The sequence below is a fragment of the Chinchilla lanigera genome, unplaced genomic scaffold, assembly GCF_000276665.1.
Source record: "Chinchilla lanigera isolate Chin_1 unplaced genomic scaffold, ChiLan1.0 scaffold00020, whole genome shotgun sequence".
Classification (NCBI taxonomy): Eukaryota; Metazoa; Chordata; class Mammalia; order Rodentia; family Chinchillidae; genus Chinchilla; species Chinchilla lanigera.
In genome coordinates, this window is record NW_004955421.1 from 3982426 (window position 1) to 4003427 (window position 21002).

At 35.2% G+C, this 21002-nt stretch overlaps 1 protein-coding gene across 13 annotated transcripts in view; it reads right to left on the reverse strand.

The window, feature by feature from the left end:
- The window catches only part of Lrrfip2 (leucine rich repeat (in FLII) interacting protein 2), a 128648-nt gene that overhangs the window by 44372 nt on the left and 63274 nt on the right, over window positions 1–21002 (reverse strand). For 3 of the 13 annotated variants that reach the window (XM_013513688.1, XM_013513685.1, XM_013513686.1), the window contains 11 exons: window positions 19523–19579; window positions 19379–19423; window positions 13102–13170; window positions 11440–11505; window positions 9522–9596; window positions 8148–8198; window positions 8022–8066; window positions 7176–7223; window positions 6678–6734; window positions 3901–3969; window positions 1689–1778 (listed from right to left, as the gene is read on the reverse strand). The exons of 2 other annotated variants lie outside the window; for them this stretch is intronic. In XM_013513688.1, the coding sequence (XP_013369142.1) occupies window positions 1689–1778; window positions 3901–3969; window positions 6678–6734; window positions 7176–7223; window positions 8022–8066; window positions 8148–8198; window positions 9522–9596; window positions 11440–11505; window positions 13102–13170; window positions 19379–19423; window positions 19523–19579 (672 nt within the window). The remainder of the gene's footprint in view (window positions 1–1688; window positions 1779–3900; window positions 3970–6677; window positions 6735–7175; window positions 7224–8021; window positions 8067–8147; window positions 8199–9521; window positions 9597–11439; window positions 11506–13101; window positions 13171–19378; window positions 19424–19522; window positions 19580–21002) is intronic. 8 more of the 13 variants (XM_013513682.1, XM_013513681.1, XM_005383693.2 and 5 more) reach the window with 8 other exon arrangements.

The window sequence follows — 21002 nt, forward strand, 5'->3', positions numbered from 1 at the left end:
AGAAACAAAGTTTTTAAAAGAAAAAATATACACAATAAATTTAATTGTCTATACTTACGGAAAAATAGTTATGAAGCCAAAGTAACATACCTCAAAGGAAAGACTAGTTAAGTCAGTCTCCTAACTTTATATGCAGTGAGAATTACAATTCAACCCATGGCAAGGCTGATACTGCTGCACATCAAGATTTGAGAATCAAGTATCTGAAATACTTAAGGATCACACTTAAAACTATTTTCAGCTTGCATGGTGGTGCACCTATTATCACAGCTATGTGGAAAGCTAAAGGAGGAGGACTGCAAGTTCTAGAGCCTCGACAACTAAGTGAGACCCTGTCTCAAAACAAAAAGAGCTGGCATATAGCTCCATCATATAGCACTTGCCTAGCATGAGCAAGCCCCTAAGTTCAAGCCTCTGTACTTCTATAAAATTTCAATACCAGGCATAGTGGCACACACCTGTAATCCTAGCTACTGGAGGGGCTAAAGCAGGAAGATCACAACTTCAAACCCAGCCTCAGCAACAGACAGCAAAAACAAAATTATTTTCTAGGATAAAAATAGTTCAGAAATAGCTATTTTATATAATGAGAAAAGTGTTGATTATAACCAGGAATCTTGGGGCTGGGGATTTAGCTCAGCGGGGCACAGCACCTGCCTGGCAAGGGCAAGGTCGTGAGTTCGATTTCCGGTACCGGAAAAAAACGAAACAAACAAAAAAAAAACCAGGAATCTCTTTATTTAAAAATGTCTTAACTTTTTCAGAAAAAAATGATACCTTCTCCCTTCCAACGTGCTTGACAATTAGGACAGTGTTTGTCCATGGGAAAAACTTATGCCAGTAACAGAGATGAGGCGTCATAAAAATGAAGCCAGCAGGGAGATTTTGACTGGGGTTCCTTTATTAAGACAAATGCCCCAAGGTATCTCTACTGACAGTCTATTCACAACTGAGGTCCCAGTGAGTATGAAACCAATAGACTGGCACACTTTTTCAAAGCAATGCTGTAATCCAAGTGTTTAAAATCTATTTAGACTCTTCCCAATTATTACAAATTATTTATGCTTTACTAAGTAGTGTATTTTAATATTCAACTTTTATTTTTTGTTTTGTTTTGTTTTTTTTCCAGTACAGGGAATTGAACTCACAACCTTGCACTTGCCAGGCAGGTGCTGTGCCGCTGAGCTAAATCTCCAGCCCCCAGTATTCAGCTTTTAAAGCCTATCTATCACCTTATAGATTCACCAAAAACAAAAGACGAATAAACCTAAGATCAATCAGGAATATCTGAAAACAGTATTAGATGGTATTAAGGAATTAATTTATTTCACTATGAAAATAACATAGGTTAGAAAAAAATCTGTTTGAGATGCACACTAAACTAAATATCAAGAAATGACATGAGGTGTGAGATGTGCTCTAAAACAATTCAGAAAAAAAGAAGGGAAAGAGGAAGAAACAGATGAAACAAAATCAGCAAAACACTCATAACTACTGAAGCTGCTAATGGGGTTCCATGATGGAAAAGGACACGTTAGTAAATATATTCCAAAACAATTGTATTTGTGTCTATGTTCCATTAAATATTTCCTAGCCGGAAAATTAAGTTCCTAATTTTAAAATAGCTCCTGTGTTATCTGTTAATCACAAGCCTGAAACAGTATAATCACTCCATGCAATACACTCACACTGGTCAAATCTGGGATACTGACGTCATCCACATCAGAGACAATGCTTCCCCTACGACTGGTGCGACTAAAATAATCAGCAGCAGAAACCTTTCAGTCAGAAAAAATGAGATACTTTAACAATTAAAAAGGGAAGAAAAAAATCAGAACATTGGCCAACAGGGGAAAAGTTCTTTTCATTTTGGTATACGATAAAAGATCACAGAATGAAAAAGAAATTTCTACAATCAGAAAAGTAAAGTGATTCAGAAACAAACTCACAACTCCCTTAATTTCTTTTATTCATCTTAACTACAATTCTATGCTACAGAGATCATTTACTGCCTAAGGGAGAGCAAATCTCCCCTTAGCCAGTAAATTAAGACACCTGACTTTCTCAATAGAGGCATTCCATTCTTGCACAGTATCTATAAAAAACCTCTACCACAGTTCAGAAAATTTACAATTTATTATAGATATCTGGTAAGCATAAATGTTTACATATAATGAAGTATATAAAGTATCTTTGGCTGTTTACTGCACCTTTTCTCTAATTTCCACTTTTTTATATACCCCAAAACCAAGACATGTAGGGCAAAATAATTAAGGAAAGGAACAACACTAGCTCTTTTCAATTCCCCCAAAGTCATCTAGTTCTTTTCCCACTTTTAGCTCTGGCACTGGTTCTAGTTCCAGCTCTTCCACAGCTGGTGACTATATTTCAGATCTGAGCTCAGGAATCAATTCTTCAGAGAAGCCCTGTCTGACCACTGCATCCAAAGAGTCACCCACATACATACCCACCCTTCAATGTTCACTATCACATCACCTGAATTTCTTCTTCACAGTCCCTGGGATTTCTTTTTTGTTCCTTTCTTTACAAGTTTATTTTCTATCGCTTAAGAAATCCATTCTGGTTTACCACACTATTCCTACCACTTAACACAACTGTCACAAATATAACACGCACACAATAAACTTTTAATTAATAAATTATTTTTACCTCACTCAACTATTCCTTACTCAGCTGGACATTTACTTTGCTTCAAAACTCTTCTTCAGTAAAGGAATACAGAAACCCATCCACAAAAACAAAATAGGCTTAACATTAACAAGTTCTGCTAAGGGCTAACACAGCCAAGCAATGATATTTTTATTTACAGTATTAGTAACACAACTTGAATTCATATATACTAATATTTATTAGCACCTACCATCTCAGAATTTTGATAGTTTCCATATAGTAATTCATTTAACCCATACGTTAAGCCTATCTACGAAGACACATCTCCAGTGTAAATATAAAGAAACTGCCATTCACACAACTTATATGCAGAAGTGGAAGCAAGACCAGGCATCATATTCATCTGTGAACATGAGCACCGACAGGCTGGTGAAGGGACAACAAATGCTGTAATGAGATGAATTTTTGGCACCAAATCTCACAAACATTTAGTGTTTCCTTCCTGTACGAAAACTCTTGAGTGTACAATCTTTCACATAACAAGACATACTAAATACTTCATATTTTTCTTAAAGAATTATAGCCTCTTTAGGGTTCTTTATTCTAGCGTCAAGCTCACTCACAGTCCTCAACAGTGTAATCACAAAATCAGTTCCTTAAATGTAACAAAAATGCCATCAACTCTCTATAATAAATTCCCAGCTTCATAAAATAAATTGGTGCCTCATCTCTTTGAGCACTCACACCCCACTGTTGAGTGCATTCCATATTTTCCTCTAATAAATCTTTCTCATGCCCTTTTTTAGAAAAAGAACAACCTGAAATTCTACTATTTGTATTTTAATAGCTATTTGTTATCTCTACAATTATTCATTAGATGAATGTCTGAGAGTAGACTTTCCTAATTTTCCCTTCAGTAACTCATTTAAAAAAGTTCATAGGTCTCAGACAGATAAGCACTAGTTAAGCTTAAAATACAACAGAGAAAAAGTGATAAAGCTATGTCATTTGTAATCCATACTTATGAGTTTACAATGATAGAAGCATTTATTCACTTCAGAAAAGTAAAAACTCCAATGACTTCATACGTATGAGACATGAGAGCGTGCATTCTCAAAAATATGACATAAGACAAATTATTCACATAAATTAATGTAAAGAAGCACTCACTTTTGTCAAATATAAATTTTACTTTCCAATAGATTTCACATGATCACACACTATTGTCACCTAAGTCATTATATTTGTTTACATACAAACCATGCTCACCACACTGTCCCTTTGCCCACCACTGGCACGATCAGAAGACACAATGCTCACGTTGTCATCGCTGATAAACTATAGATATTAAATGCAGATAATGAAAAAGATTCAACTTCACTATAGTCTTACTTGATTTTAAGCACATTAGGAAAGGTTTTAAGAAGCATGCACACACTCTATAAGCATCATAACTGACATAATCTAGTGCATGCCATTAAGTAAAAAACCTGTTACAAGGCACAACATAATGAGCTATCCTTAAAAAAAAAAGAGGAAAAAAAAGGTATTTCCAAAAAGTAAAAGGAAGAAAGTAAAATTTTCTTTAAGTTAAACAAAGTGGGAAGCCTGAATGAACTAGCCAAAACTGGCTAGGGATATCATATCTTTTCAACCTCTAGTCCCTATGTGATCCTATGAGGGGTCAATAAATATACTTCATTTTTCAGTTTGGGAAAGAAAAAAATATATTTTTAAATGAAAAAATATATATCAAAGACAGAACTTCCTACCAGCAGGAACACTGAAGTGTTGATTCTTATTTGCCTTTATTCATTCCTGTGCAACTAACTGGACATGCTTCTAGTGTTACCCCACATGGCAAGCCTTCCTCCTGCTTCCCCCACAGAAGGCCCATCTTCAGCATGTACAGTGTAATCCCCATTCTGACATCACTAGGAAACCATTCTGGTATCATTCAGACAGTAACTGAACCTAAGCTGCAACAAAGCAGGATCTAGGCCATTCACGAGACATGGTCTTGTACTTGACTGAAAACGTATTATCAAATCTGTTTTAAGGGCCCACCACATCTGGGACTTAAAAATGTTACCAAACCCAAAATGCCAAGTAGAATTTTATTATATGGTAGGTTAAAAGTTAGCTTCCTCCTTGTGTGTGAAAAAGCTTTTATATCCTTAAACATCCCCATGAAATCTTTTTTTAAATATAGGATTGGTATTTTTAAAAATTGCCACTTGGGGCTGGGGATTTAGCTCAGCGGCACAGCGCCCTGCCTAGCAAGCACGAGGTCGTGAGTTCGATTCCTGGTACCAGAAAAAAAAACAAAAAAAAAAAAATTTTTAATGAAAATTGCCACTTGGAAATAGCAGAACTGAACCAATCATAAATGTAAAAAAGCTCATATAAATCATCTATTCCACTTTACAAAGTAATCTCTGATGATCATTAAGAAATTATTTTAATAATTCTCCAGTTGTGACATTATTAAAGATAACAAAGTAGTCTTAAAGTCATCATTTGCCTTTGGGAATGCAAATTAGTACTGGTTTTTTTGGTTGTCAATATGGTAATATATCATAATTAAAATTTATCTTCTTTTACCCCATCATTTTGTGATATACAATTTGTGTGACACATAGGCAGGTATGGTGGCACATGCCTGTAACCCCAGCACTCAGAAGTCTGTGGCAAGAGCACTGCCATGAGTTCCAGGCCAGCTTGGACTACATAGAGAGACCCTGTCTAAAAAGAAAAGTTCACCACACAATTATCTATAGTAGCAAATATTTACAACCTAAATAAACACTGACTGGGAAATGGTTTTCAAAATGCATAGCTAGAGCCGGGGTTATAGCTCAGTGGCACAGTGCACACTTGGCAAGCGCAAGGTTGTGAATTCAAATTGCAGTACCCCCCCACGAAAAACGGTAAAAATAAAAAACGAAATGCATACCTGTGTACTTAGGGAATAATATATTGCCATTATAAAGATTGCGCTAGTAGGAAACTACCTCTAGAGCAATTAAATGGAAAAAGTAAGGGACATGGCTTGTTAAAAAAAAATTAATGTGAAAAGAAGATGAAACAATTCTGTATGAACAGATACAGAAAAATACTTTAAGAAGACAAGGGGAAGCAATGCTTATGTTAAAAATAAGAAGTACTCATATATAAAAACACTCTGAAAGGAAAAGAGGTTCCATCTGAGGATTGGTATAGAGGCATTTACCTTGGATTTTCCTTAATTTATGTTATTTTTATAAACTAAAAAAAAATTTTAACATTCTAGAAAGACTACGCAATTAGAACTGTCACTATTTTGTTTTCTACTCAACGATTTTTAAAACTTGGTTTGTTTTATTTCTTCTCCTTCTTTTTTTTTTTTTTTTTTTTTTTTTTCTGGTACCGGGAATTGAACTCACGACCTCGTGCTTGCCAGGCAGGCGCTGTGCCACTGAGCTAAATCCCCAGCCCTATTTCTTCTCCTTCTACCCCATTACAAAAGTGTTAGTAGGCAAGTGAAATGGCTACATGTAGGAAGACAGGGAAAACATGGCAGCCAACTCAACAATGAGTAGATACTACTGCTAAAAACAGAAGAAATTTCACACAAATAACAACTAAATATAAAAACTTGAAATTTTTCTAGTGGTGACGATTCCAGACTGGTTTAAGAAATTATGTGCTGCTGGGTATGGTAGCACATGTCTGTAATCCCAACACTTGCAGGCTGAGGCAGGAGGATCCCTGTGGGTTTGAGGCCAGCCTGGGATACACAGTGAGTTCAAGGCCAGCCTGGACTACAGAGTGAGACCCTGTCTCAAAAAAACAAAAACCAACAACAAAAACTCTGTGCTGAGTCACATTCAAACATAAACTATCAATTAATTAGTACTGTACTTGATTTTGTATACTGAGGGAATACCATAATCCATGCACAAGAGTGAAACACAACACATCCCCAATATTCTAACCAGTGCATACAGATTAATGACACACCAAAAGTTCCTATATATAGCATGCAAAGAAACTAGACAGCTCACCACAGGACTGCTTCGGGCTGAACTTGTTCTTGATGAGTAATAACTGTATTCAGATGGCTATAAAGTTTCCAAGAAGAAAAGCTTTACAATAGTGAGCAACTCCTTTTTCTTTTGGGAATACATTAGTGACCACAGGTCTAACCTGACCCCTATTCCCAGGGTGAAGGTAATTCTGTGGTCTGGAACTCAAACCTACTCCCACTCTGAGGATCCACCAGCCCTCCTAGAGGAGAGAACAGTGTTGCCCTAAGAAAAGCTGCTCAGACCTCTTCAGGAAAAGCTACTGAGCAACAAAAGGTTTCTCCACTGACTCCCCTCATACTTAAGCCATGATTTCAAGCAGGTTCTTTCACAAAGTTTGAGTAAGAGTCACAACTGGTTAGTTGAGTGAATAAATCACATGTTGTAATTACAATTGATTAAATAACTTTTTCTTTGTAAGTAATCTGTGCCCTCCCATATCATCCCCCTCCTCACAACTTCCCCATACAGACTTACAGTTCGAGAACCATAAGGGTTATATAATCCACCACTGTATAAAGATGCCTAAAGAACAAAAGAAATGCCATTTATCTATTTAGTATCAGGCTATTTGGAAAAATAATTTTCTTCTGAAGTAATCAGTTCCAAAAGTTTTGAGGAATGAAGACTGAAGGTAGTAACATTCTTCTGTATGCACAAATTGCTGAATCAGTCTCATAGCTTAAACTCATATTTCATTATAATAGCACCACTGGTTATAGTACTTGTCTTTCATCATCACATTACAAAACTAAGAGAACTAAGATTACTTTATTCTCTCAAAAAAGAAAACAGCAGAAAAACAAACGGGTCAGAGAACATCCTGCCGATTGTCACATTAAAATTAAGTAATAAAATCTCAGCGTCCCAGTCCACTAGTACAGGTCACAATATAACAACAGCTTAAAAGCAACCAAGTAACAACTTGCATATTACACAGAACTACTGTGTTAGCTTTCTAGTCAGCTTGCTTTATTAAAATACAGATTAACATGGTCAAGGTCACAGCTGTCCCAAAGAAAAACAGGACATCCCTTTCATGGGCAGCCATCTTTCAAAAGTATGTGTGGTGGGACCCATGCAAATCTACTTCTTTGTAGGAAACATATTCTAACCAACAGTCAGCAGTGTCTACTTCTGTAAGAGGAATATCCCTATTCTTAATGCCCTGAAGTTTTTTATATTCTAAGCACTGACAGCACATTTTGCAATATACATGGCACCAAAGCCTCCTTGACTACTATGGAGGAAAGCTTTTAAAACACAAAGCACCACGACTGTGGCCCCAGAGCACTACACACAGCAGAACAGGAAAATACAAACCAAACTAGTACTTCTCAGCAGCCCAGAATGTGGAGTAGGAGAAGCCTATGAAAAAAATGCATTATTAAATCTGAAGAAAAGCAACTAATAATTCTAAAGGCAACATAGTCTACAGAAAGTACTAACCCTTTTACTCTTAGATGTCGCCAAAGGGTCACTGTAGAGGGAAGAAGACTGCTAAGAAAGAAAGACAAAGCAAAATAAATAAGCAAAAACAAAATTTGGTCTTGGTATCTTGACAGCAAGAAGCTTATAGTTTTATATTCCATAATTCATTAGTGCTTCCTGCCTGTTTAAACTAGTTTAGAAACACATGCACTAAGAAACATGTTATTAGAAACTTTTTAAAGTAATTGTAAGGAATAAGAATGAAAATCATATGATATAGTTTTCTATAGATGCATCTAAGTCCTATGGGCCTTTGAATATTATTGTTAGGATATGAGATGAGAACCTAAGAAAACATTAGGGAAAAGAGGGCCACAGCACTGAGAGTGTGGCAAATGGCAACCACGTTCCACTTCCTAGCAGTTCTTATCGTATTTTCACTGATGCCATGACAAATTTCTAATGGGTTTAGACTGGTTACTGGGACACAGAGCTGAGTTACAGCCACAAATACTCTTTGCCAAACAGTTTAAAAAACTGTTATGTCAAAACAAACTGTGGACAAACTGCTTTAGTTTAATCAGATATACTGTACCAGTCACAATGAATCCATGTACTGAAACAGCATGGCTTTTCAAATTTTTTTTAAATTTTTGTTAGTACACGTTGCAGTACACAATGATTACATTCATTGTGGGGTGTTGGCACTTGTACATAACACATCTTAATTCATTTGCCTTCCCTTTCTCTCTCCTTCTCCCCATCCGTTCATCTCTTGGTCCCCAGTGTGTTTTTTAAAGGAATAAAATATCATTTCCTGATGTCATCTGAGAACATAATTTTCACATCTTTTTCACCAAACCTAATCAGACATAGAAAATAAGAGTACTAAAATTATGTGTGCATGTTTTACAGGTTACCACCACCACCACCACCACCCTCCAAGTTCTGAGGTTTGAACGCAGGGCCTCACACATGCTAGGCCAGTGCTCTCCATGGAGCCACACCCCCAGCCCTGAATTATTCTAAATGACTCTGTGCCATACGCTGAATATAGGTTTTAAAGGTATGATATCTTAAGTGTTTTAAAGACAAACAAGAGAGTCTAATATTAAACCAACAATTACATTCTTCCCATCTCTTACACAGTTTGTATTTCCATGTGTAAACTTTTTTAAAGGGCACGCATCTTATGAAATATATTAGTGCCTATTGATTCATTAGTTTCATTAAAAGGCACACTCACAGGGACTATATGAATTCAAAGACCAAAAACTGGTATGTACACAGCCATTTGTCTATTAGTTACAATAATGTCAAAGTGCAAAATAGGGGATTAGAAATGTGTTAAATGTGGATAAAATACATGAAGGCAAAAAACTTTAGACAGACCCGAATGTAGTATGGAGAGGTAGGTTTGCTATGTTTAAGACAGCTATAGTTCCTCTGATCAAAGTAGAGGCCACTCTGCAAAAAGAAAAATGAAACACATTTTCCTAGATTAAATGTTGCTGACGTAACAACACAGATAAAATCTGAACACATAAAGGCAAAATGTGATATTGCCAAATTTCCTTCTTTAAAACAATGCCTTCTAAAATGCTGGATTGATTATATTAAGGTCAATGTAATAATTATTTCAAGTCTATCAGAAGAGTATTAAAATGTAAATGTTTCCAAACAAGTCATTACTAATACTTCATTATTTTTATTTTGGTACCAGAAATCGAACTCAGAACCTTGCATTGGCCAGGCAGATGATGTGCAACTGAGCTATATCCCCAGCCTACTTTATTACTTTAAAAACAAGAGAATAAACCAGTAGACAAATGTAAATAATTTATTCTCATTTCATACTTAAGAATGTCCTTGAAAATTCTAGAACAGCTGAATAATTACTATTTTTATAATCCATCTGGCAAAACCACAGAAATGACTAGCTATTTGAGGCCAACATCTCCTACTCCTATTACTTGTCAAAATAAACTGATGAAATTAACTTACAAGAGAGGAAAGGAGGGACAAAGAGAAAAAAGGAGCACACACTAAATATGGTTTGGTCTAAAGTATCTATAACAGATTCATTTCCAATACCCTGTAAAAATAAGTCAATTTTATATAATGTGATTACTTGAAAGAGTAAAATTATCCATAAAATTCCCTTTCCAACTTCTCTAGCCATCGTTTTTACCCAGTATTAAGTAAATGTATACAATCTCTGACTTAAAAGCCTTCTTTCTTCACTACCAACCTTGCAATCAAGGACACTCTACTACCACCCCATCTCTACAACTCCTGGGCCTGCCTTCCTAGGTTACTCTCCACTGAGATTCTCAACCAGGCACTAAGGTTCATCACTGCCCATAGCTCTCAATACAGAAACTGCCAAGGCCTCTGGCTCATCTTCCTTCCATTACATTTTTCCTTCCCAGGCTTTTCCACCAGCCAACTTCTCCCAAACCCCCAACCCCTCACTCCCATGGGAATCTTTTTATTTGGGGGGGGGTGTCTTTTTGAGACAGGGTCTATGCAGTTCAGGATGGCCTTGAGCTCACTTTGTAGCCCAGGCTGGTCTCGAACTCGCAAGGATCCTCCTGCCTCAGCTTCCCAAGTGCTGGGATTATAGGTGTGCGCCACACGCCCAGCTCATGGGACTCTTGAATTAACAGGGAGCTTGGGACTATACGTCTTTTGCAAGTCTTATGGTAGTATAATAGGAATGAGGTGTTCCTAATACCCCAAGAAAGTATTCTATCAACATTTTTCTCCTACAGAAATGTTTAGCAAGGTGATTAGAAGGGAGAGTATATTAATTACTTTTATAGTTTACTTATATTATAGGTTAAAGAATGTTATGTAAGCTAGTATGAGAACTCTGCCATTACATACTTCACATAAAAATTATTTCAGTTCCCAAAGAACAAATTTTGAGAATGAAAGCTACTTAACACTGGTATTGCCTATAACATCAAACTAAATCAATTCAGAGGTCTTAAAACAAGGATGAATCTTCACAAAAACTATTCTTGAGGTATATTCCAAAGGACAGTTCATAAATGAAAATACTCCCTTAATGAGCTTCTTGTGATTAACTTACTAACCAACCTAACTCTACCCCTTAGAATTAGGATTTGTTAATTTGCCATTAGATCTTATGAATAAAAATAAAATTGCTTTAATAAGGTTCTAACATACCATGTTTCAGCACCTTATAAAGGTTCAACAATGTCTTAGGTGCATATCAAAACAGTCATAACTCATAAATTACCTAATCACAAAATTATTAAATGACACACACAGCAGAACTAACCAGTAGGTCTTTATGAGAACCAAAAGATCTCTTCTTCATTCCATAAGATTGACTGTGAGAATGATTCTGGAAGTAAATATTGTAAGTTAACTTTAATGAAAGCATAGTGAAGGTGTTAAAATAATAAAATTCATCTAAAATTAATGCACACCAAAGTCAGGATAAGACACAGAGCAATCTACATGCCATCTATTTTCCATCTGTTAATAAATGATTCCTTGCACTTTAATAGCTAAGATATGTGGCTTCTCTACACATCATCCCTCCTCACCTCCCCTTTTGCCCAGCACCTAGCTTAGTGTCTAGCCAGGTACAGAAAACTTAATTAGGATTTACAGCCAGGCAGTATGTGGAGACCTTCACTCCACACCTCACTGAGTCCCTCTATCTTCTTCATTAACTATATATGACGAAGAGTCTCCTCCTTCTATTATCTTCTTACCTAAAAGCCAAAAGCAATCTTCTGGATCAACAAAAACAAGATTGAGCACAAGGAATAAAACATTTAGTTGCCCAACATAGTACTCTTAACCCAAGTTAGTGGCTTCACATCATGTGCTACTTGGGTAGAAAACGAAGTGGTATGGTTTGCCTATCACAGAGCAGTATTACTAAATTATGACGTATACAAGGGTTCTCTGAAGACAAGACTGTTTAAATACATAACTTTTCCAACAAATCCAGACAGAAATGTACAGAAGGGGGTAAATAACAGTAATGTTGGGCCAGGGATGTAGCAGAGCACCTGCCTGGCAAGTGTGAGGCCCTAAGTTCAATTCCTGGTACCAAAAAAGAAAATTAAAAAAAAAAAAAGAACAGTGATGTTACTAAATAGATCAGGGTAAACAATAAATGCAACCTAGGTATATACTGCTTACCTAAAATGAAAATGCATTATATGTACTCAATCTTTTAATAGCCAAACGTAACAGACCTGTGAACATTCTAGACATATGAACATGTCTAGAAATGCAGCCTGATACATTAACCCAAGAAAAACAAGCTATAACTTAACCTTCTTAGCTAATACGGCACATCAAATTAGCAAAAATGGTTGGATATCACTGATGTCAAGCGTCACTTATCACTCCTGGATATTTTCTGCTTAACCATTTCACGTCTGTTAGCTTGTGACACAAACACAAGCCTGTGCTACTGTAGTTCAATACGTATCAAAAACACTGTTAGAAGCCAGGCACAGTGGCACATGCCTGTAATTCCAGCTACTCTGGAAAGTGAGGCAGGAGGATGGAAAACCCAAAGCCAGCCTGGGCAATTTAACAAGAACCTGCCTCAAAATGGAACTAAAAAAGGACCAGGGTGTAGCTCAGTGGTAGAATACTTGTCTCACATGCCTGAGGTGCTCTCCTGGGTCTAGTGCCCAGTACACACAGAAGAGAAGGAAGGAGAGGAACAAAGAGGGAGTAAGGGGAGGGAAGGGAGAGGGAAAAGGAGAGGGAAGGAAAGTATTAGTATCGATTTTAAATAAGGGAGCAAATCATTTCATCTGAACATGAAATTCTAAAGGAAAAATTTATTATTGATAGATTATGCCACAATTATTAGTCACACAAAAACATGAAAGTCATAATCTATGATTAGCATTGGCAGGTATTAATACAGTAAAACTCAAGTCCTAACAAAAAGTCATGCACAACATACTAATGATGAAATTCTTGATGATTTATCCTTGAGAGTGCTGTACTGGATTTGAGAAAAAGGTGTAAGCTGCTGGTGTTTCCAAAGTCCAGAATACAAAAAAGAGAAGGGGGTAACATTTACAATTTAAAAATCCAGTGCTACTTTTTTTTTGTATGTCCCAATTCACCACAACAAATGTATTTATTATGCACTGCCGAATACACTAATAAAAATATCCCATAAAACAACATGCAGGCCATGTGGACATGAGCATGTCAAACAGGAGTGAACTCTGTCTAAAACCGGGTCCCCTCTCCTGACACCTCATTATACAGATCCAAATATCCCAAACCCAAAAAGATCTGAAATCTAGGCAATTTTCAGTGCTATGGATTCTGGACAAGAGCTGTTCAACTTAGACTCTGTGGCTCTTAGCTGTAGACCATGGCACAACCAGTACACCATCTAATTTTTCCCAAGTGAGTAATAATTTTGCACCATGAGCTGCTCATGTGTGATAATCCAAAAGGCAGCACTTCTGGGATGGTCTAGTGCTACTTTAAAAGCAAAAAAATATTAAACACAAAAGCTATTACATTTTATTTAATATTCTTATACATTATTATAATTGTATACACTGTTATAAATTATTGTTCAAATGCATGTGTATTTAAAGCTGTAAAAAGGGCCAGATGCAATGGTACACATCTGTAGTCCCAACTACTCAAGAGTTTGAAGACAGCCTGGGCAACACAGCAAGGCCCTATTACTCAAAAAGAAACAAAAAGGGGACTGGGGATTTAGTCTCAGCGGCAAAAGCGCCTGCCTGGCAAGCGCAAGGTCGTGAGTTCGGTTCCTGATACCGGAGAAAAAAACAAAAAACAAAAGAAAAAGTACGTTTATTTTTCTTTCAAATAACAAAATTCATAATCAGTAATGGTGGGGTGATTCAATATCAGTACATTATAAGACAACAGTCTAAGGGAACCTTTCAATATAAGGATTAAACATTTTGAAATCAATATTTTTTTTTGTTACTGTAACTATTACCATCCTTCCCATTGTTTGAAAAAGAGCAAAAGCAAGGAATGGTCAGTGTGACAAGAACATAAAACTAACATGATCGTGTTTACTTTACAAAAGAGTAACTGTAGCACTCAAATGCGAGAAATTTCCTTGGATCAACTTGAAAACACACCTGAAAATTTTCTCAAGAAAATGCTAAATAAAATTAGAAATTGGTCAGAACAAAATGTGAAGTGTACTGTACACATATAACTATGACATTAAATAAAAGGCAAAAATACTTAAAATTCATCAAACCAGACAACCCACATTTCATATTGGATTCTTTTTTAAAAATAAAATAGGTGTGACATCATTTACACATGTATAAAAATGAATTAAACAGTAACTACACAGATTTGTGATTTCCCAGCACTGCTTAAGGATTTTAGTGCACATTTAAGTAATCTTACCTAGAATGTCAATGGATAAAAGAAACAACAGCAATGAACAAATTCATAGGGTAGTATTGGCAAAAGTGTCTTTCTTTTACAACTCTTATACCTTTCTAGAATTTTAGGGAATGCTATTCAAAAACCTCATCCAAAGCAATGTTTTCTTAATAGGTTACAACTCATTTATGAAGTCAATTTAGTGCGTTCACTCAGCATTTTAAAAAATAAAATAGAAAATATTAGAGTGCTGTGCACATTAAGAGCTAATATTATTTTGTGGAACTTTTGTTTCAATAATATATTTTACATACATACATATATATGTATATACTAATACATGCTCAGGAATCTACATGTACATACTGGATCAGGTTGCATTTCTTATTGTTAAGATCACAATTTCAGAAAGCTTAAAGTAGTGTGTGATCATATCACACATTCTAGTCCTATATAAGGCGTTAAGATGATTTAGACACAATGAAGACATTCTGTTCATGCCCAAGATGGTTTTTTATAAAACATACTGCAGAAATCTCAAAAACTATACTTCATGAAGTAGATCAGGCTAAGTAGTACAATTTTACCACTGGTACAAATTCACTGAAAATGTGACTGCAATAAATGCCAAGAAGTATTAGAACAAAAGATATGCATTTGTGTTTTCCTTATTCCAAAACTAACAAAAAAGCAAGCAATAAAGAGTATCATTATTACATGTATAAAATGTATGAACTAGATACATTTTATACCTTGACTAAGTGTACACATGCATAAACAAAACACATTATTACTCAAGTCACACATGCTAGTATAGTATGTAAGTTACCCTCTCAAAAATGTAAGTTCATCGAAGAGAATGGTCATATACTATGTCTTCTCATCCTCTATGTAGCACCAATGGCATTTTATAGGCACAGGTTTTAACAAGCTGAATTGTTTCAGTTTTCTTTTTCCAAAACACAATGTTTCAATTTTCTCTTTCCAAAATGTAATGCTAAATTCAACTGGTTTCAAAACTAATGACTGGGCCTGGTGCAGGTCTCAGCAGTAGAATTCTTTCCTACTATGTATGAGGCCCTGAGTTCCATTCTCAGTTCCACACATACACATAAAACAAAAAGTTAAAACCTGCTCAAGTCTATCTAGTAGGAAAATCTGTATGTTGGACATACCAATTGCTACTAGAACTTCTGGACAAACAAAAAGAACCAACCTTATGAAGTCAAAGTTGATATTTATGTTGTTTAAAAATACATGATTTATCAGAGGAAGGAGAACAGAATAGGAAGGGCACAAGCTAAAATATTTCCAACTTTGCTATTATAAGCTACTTGAAAGAAATTCTTCTTAACTCTGAGAAGTCTGCATGAAAGTCAGAAACAAAACAGAAAATATAGCAAACAAATTATGGAAACAAAGTTCATCAAGTGTCAGTTTTTACTGGACTGCACTTATTACTCAAAACTTCAGGACACTGAAAATCAAAAAATGGCTAACACTCTTAATATCACACATTTTTCTAAATTGCACTCCATGATGTATCTCTTCTGAGTGTACTGGCTCTGCTCCAAAGTGTGCAATGGGTTCTTCAATTAAATTAAACAGTAGAGTATCAAATGACTAAACACAAACTATAAGCATATTTTTAAACTGAATTCATTAAAATTATATCAAGGGCATTGATATTTTATATAAATAAAAACTAAAAACATACAACAGTAAGAATCTCTACCAATTAGAAATAACAATTACCCTTATTCCTGTGATTCAAAATCACCTCATTTTCTAACTTTGGATTTCCATCATATTTTCTTATAACAAACCAGCGACATTTGTAAGATTTTTTTTTAAAGGCAAATACTGCTGTTTCACATGATTAATAACTGAATCACTGAACATGCAGCTATTCACAATATAAATCATTGTACTTTCAGACTGTTACTATTCTAAGTTCACAGTCCTAAACTACCTCCGCTCGTTTTATTTTTATACTGAACGTCTATAACATTTCCAGGCTAAATAATTTGTGGTAAGCTTTCAGAAAGGTGATACCTCAAAGGTAACTTCTGGACAAAAGCAAAATTCAAAGAATGCAGCAATAAAACATCTGACACATAAACACTCATACTCAGTACTGCTAATGTTCATACATCGAATATTAGACCTAAAAATATAATACCTTTTAATACACAGCTCTTAAATTTTCTAAAATAACTGGCAGAGAAATACTAGAACCTCAAAATGATATAGTAAATCATTAAGAACATTTAGGTCAGTGTTGTAGGCCATCATGTTTAATTTTATGGAGGATAAATGTTGTCTAACTTGTTCAGCTTAATGAAGATGGCAAAGTTACACTTAAAAGCAAATAATCAGGGTCTAGGGATGTAGCAAAGTAGCAGGGTATGTGTTTAGTATGACCAAGACCCCATGTTCGATCCCCTTTAGATAAAATTTAGAACATCTAAGACAAAACAGGAAAAAACTTATCTCAATTATATTTCTTTTAAACAGTATTATTAGTGACCTTTTAGGCTTATTTCTGGAACATCTACACATCTAAAGCAGCTTATGAAAAGCCAGGGAGGGCTGGGGATTTAAGCCAGGGATATAGCTTAGGAGCACAAGCGCCTGCCTGGAAAGAGTGAAGTCCTGCGTTTGATTCCCAATACCCCTTTCGCCCCCTAAAAATAAAGCTTATAAGTATACTTACAGAGAGTAAAGGCCTACAGTCCCCTATAAAATGCAAAACTTAACACATTTTCAAGTTCACACAGTAAGTTTCTAAAATATTGGTTTTCCTCTATCCTACAGTAACAAATTTTCCATAATAATGAAAAAATACTTTAAAAATTGTATTTTATTTATGATACAGATTTCATTTAAAAAACCAACCTCCATACTTTTATAGACATATTGGATAAATACTTATCAGTTCAATGACAGATTCTTTGTTATTTCTTTTTTTTCTTTTTTCATTTTTTTTCCCGGTACTGGAAATCAAACTCACGACCTTGCGCTTGCCAGGCAGGCACTGTGCCGCTGAGCTAAATCCCCAGCCCCTTCTTTGTTATTTCTTTATAGATTTGTTTTAATGGCTCCTAAATTTAGCCAAACTTAGTAGATTTAAACTTAAACATAATAAAGCTTCCTATACATATTTACAAGTAACCAGCTGGCTAAAAATGTATGAACATGAACACTATGAACATTATAATGGAAAGGAAAGAAAAGTGTCATAAATTAAAAATAAAAGGAAGGGCTGGGGATTTAGCTCAGCGGCACAGCGCCTGCCTGGCAAGCGCAAGGTCATGAGTTCGATTCCCAGTACCGGAAAAAAAGCTGGAAATAAGTAAATAAATAAATAAGTAAATAAGTAAATAAATAAAAAAAAGGAGATCACTTTCACAGCCACTGACACTTAATTTTGAAGCCTTTGTTGACTCACTATATGATTCTTTTCCAAGTATTTAAAAAGAAAAATCAAATCATGGCTAGGAAAAACATGACAAATTTATATAAGTTTTCCTCCTGAAAAATCACATATTGTATAATCCACTGCTTATCTGAGATTTCCATAAAGGAAATAGTCTTAAAAACCTAATTTTGTAAGCAACCAAAATATTTATGAATAAAAAAAGTTTACAAACTTACTTTTAAGACAGAAGATTACAATCACCAAAAGAAAACAAAACAGTATATGGACTATTTATGAACACAAACATATCAGTAACTAATACGCCAGAACATACTGAGGTTATGCAAAACTTAACACATTTTCAAGTTCACACAGTAAGTTTCTAAAATATTGGTTTTCCTCTATCCTACAGTAACAAAAAGCAAATAATCAGGGTCTAGGGATGTAGCAAAGTAGCAGGGTATGTGTTTAGTATGACCAAGTGCATATTTTATACACTGTGCAGGTAAGAAGAAAATCAGAGTTGGGTAAAAAAATTAACAAATACAGAACTTAACATGCAAGATTATTTTACTGATGAAAAATATAGATAGATATAAACATATATAAAGTATTATCGAGCCAGGTGTCACGGCACACACCTGTAATCCCAGCACTCACAAGGCTGAGGCAGGAGGATCGTTGGGAGTTTGATGCCAGCCTGGGCTACAAAGTGAGCTCACGGCCAGCCTGAACGGCATAGTGAGACCCTGTCTCAAAAAGACCACCCCCCCCCAAAAAAAGCATTATCACTGTTCAAATTAAAAGCATTGTTTTGAAGGTTTAAAGCACAATTTTTTAAGAAAAGAGAGATCGGTGTTTCAGCATAACATGCAAGCCTTTAAGGAAATTTTCATTTACCTTGATTTACAATAATCTATGCTAAAACTCCAGGACATTCTATAAAATGTTAATCAAAAAGTTAAACCATGATAATTTCTATGCCATGTGACAATTGTGTATTTTTTTCAAATCAATACCTCAATCTTTCCCTGTAATAAAATTGTAATTAGGCAAACTCTAAACCTATTGTCCATTAATAAAAAATATTTTTAATATATAACAGTATGAGAAACCTAAAAGAAGCAAGCAGATATTATTCTATAAAATCAATCTTGTGATACTTTTGTGAAGTCAAAGGTCCTTCTACAGGAAAAACTAGGCATGTATTAGATGAAAATGATTTTAGAAATTATTTACCCAAAGCAATAATTTCAAAGAAAGCATCACTTTCTGATGAAAAAATTTTGCCAATTTTTTTTTATTTTAAAGGCAATGCCATAAATGAACATTGTCAGATTACTGATAACTGCCGATGCTGAAGAAAGCTCTCACTCATAACTTTGGCTATTGTGTTATGCAAAGAACTTAATATACAAACCCTGTGACTTCCAGGACTTCGAAGGGACAATGTACTCTCAACTTCCTTATAAAAAATAAAAACAAACATAGAAAAAGTTTGTGAGTGACTAAATTAAGTTAATGAATAAAAGTAGCAGAGGTAAGTTTATAGGTTATTACAAACCAGATAAGGACGATGATGACTGGACTGGTGGGAATACCTGGCCCTTTCTGAATCTTCCTAGGAAAGGAAAACGTAATGTAAGTCAATCACTGAATAGACAGGTGTTTATCGGAACAACGGAGCAAAAAACAGTTAACAGCACAGCAACATCTTAGAGCAAGCAGGTCTGGAAAATTTAGCTTCAAAAGCTGAACTTACAGACACAGCATGCTTTTCTTGGAAAGAAAAGAGAAATAATTTTGGCACTGTTTTTATTTTATCAGGTGCACAAATGTCTGACAACTTCTAGGTTGCTATGTATATCTGACCAAGAAAGCTCAAAACATAAAGATAGAAATAAGCAAGTATAATTAACTAATAGATGTTGAGCTCAGTATTAAAGATGATGTCTTCCTCATTGAGAATGTTAGTTTATGCAAGGCAGAAAGAAATGTTTATCACAGATACATTTTAAAGAGACTGTATACGGTTTTTAAAAACACTTGCTTTACAATTCTCAGCAGTTGGGAGTCTGCAGCAGGAAGATCCCTCAAATTCAAGGAAAACCCAGGCTACCTCCTGAGTTCAAAACCAGCCTGAACTACATAGCTAGACCCTCTCTCAAAATGATGATGATAACATTCTTAATTTTTTGCTCACTGTAATTTTTTTTCCTTTCACCATTCCAATCAGAAAAGAACTGAAACAGAATCTGTGTGTTGTTGATATAAAGAACTACTTATACTTAGAAGAATACAAATATTTTAAATTGGTAAAGTTATCAAGAGTCCTGACTTTAGTTTGTAAAAAAGATTGACCACAACCTAACAGCTGACTAAATTACATGTAATTCTAACCTTTTGCACATTCAACTATTAGCAATGAAGCATTAAAACCTGAGTCATGTGAAATCACATGGCTATTCCCTAGAACATAATCATCTGCAACCATTAGGAAAACCCGATCTTTCAGAATTGCTAAGTCCAAAGTGTTAAAGTAATTTAAGTTGACTGAAAACCTACACATAATGTCTGGTTTCACTGTTAACATCACTGCTACCTTTTCCAAAATAAATCAATGTTACAAGATTCCACGGCAATCCAGCATGATCCTTACAAAGGTGAAACAAACAGATGGAGCTCTATCTAACCATTTCGAAACAGAAACAGTAACTTAACCAAAACACCAGTTTGATGCCTCATTTTTGTTATGGTCATTGAGTATATATTTTTTAATTCCTGTCTAACACCTGCTGTGTACACTGCTGTGGATCAAATTTGTCCTAAAGTCTGTTTACAATCACCACTATGATTCAATGGCTCTATCAGGTGTTCTAACCAGGCATATTTCTTTCCTTTCTTTATTCAGTGATGCCACAAAAGTTTGGGGACATATGAGTTAGCCCAAGATACAGCTGAAGTGCTACCTATTTCTAGACTAGGGAGACTGATTAGTTTTTAAAGCACTGTACTACAGAGGTGAGTTCATTCTATTTTCCCCA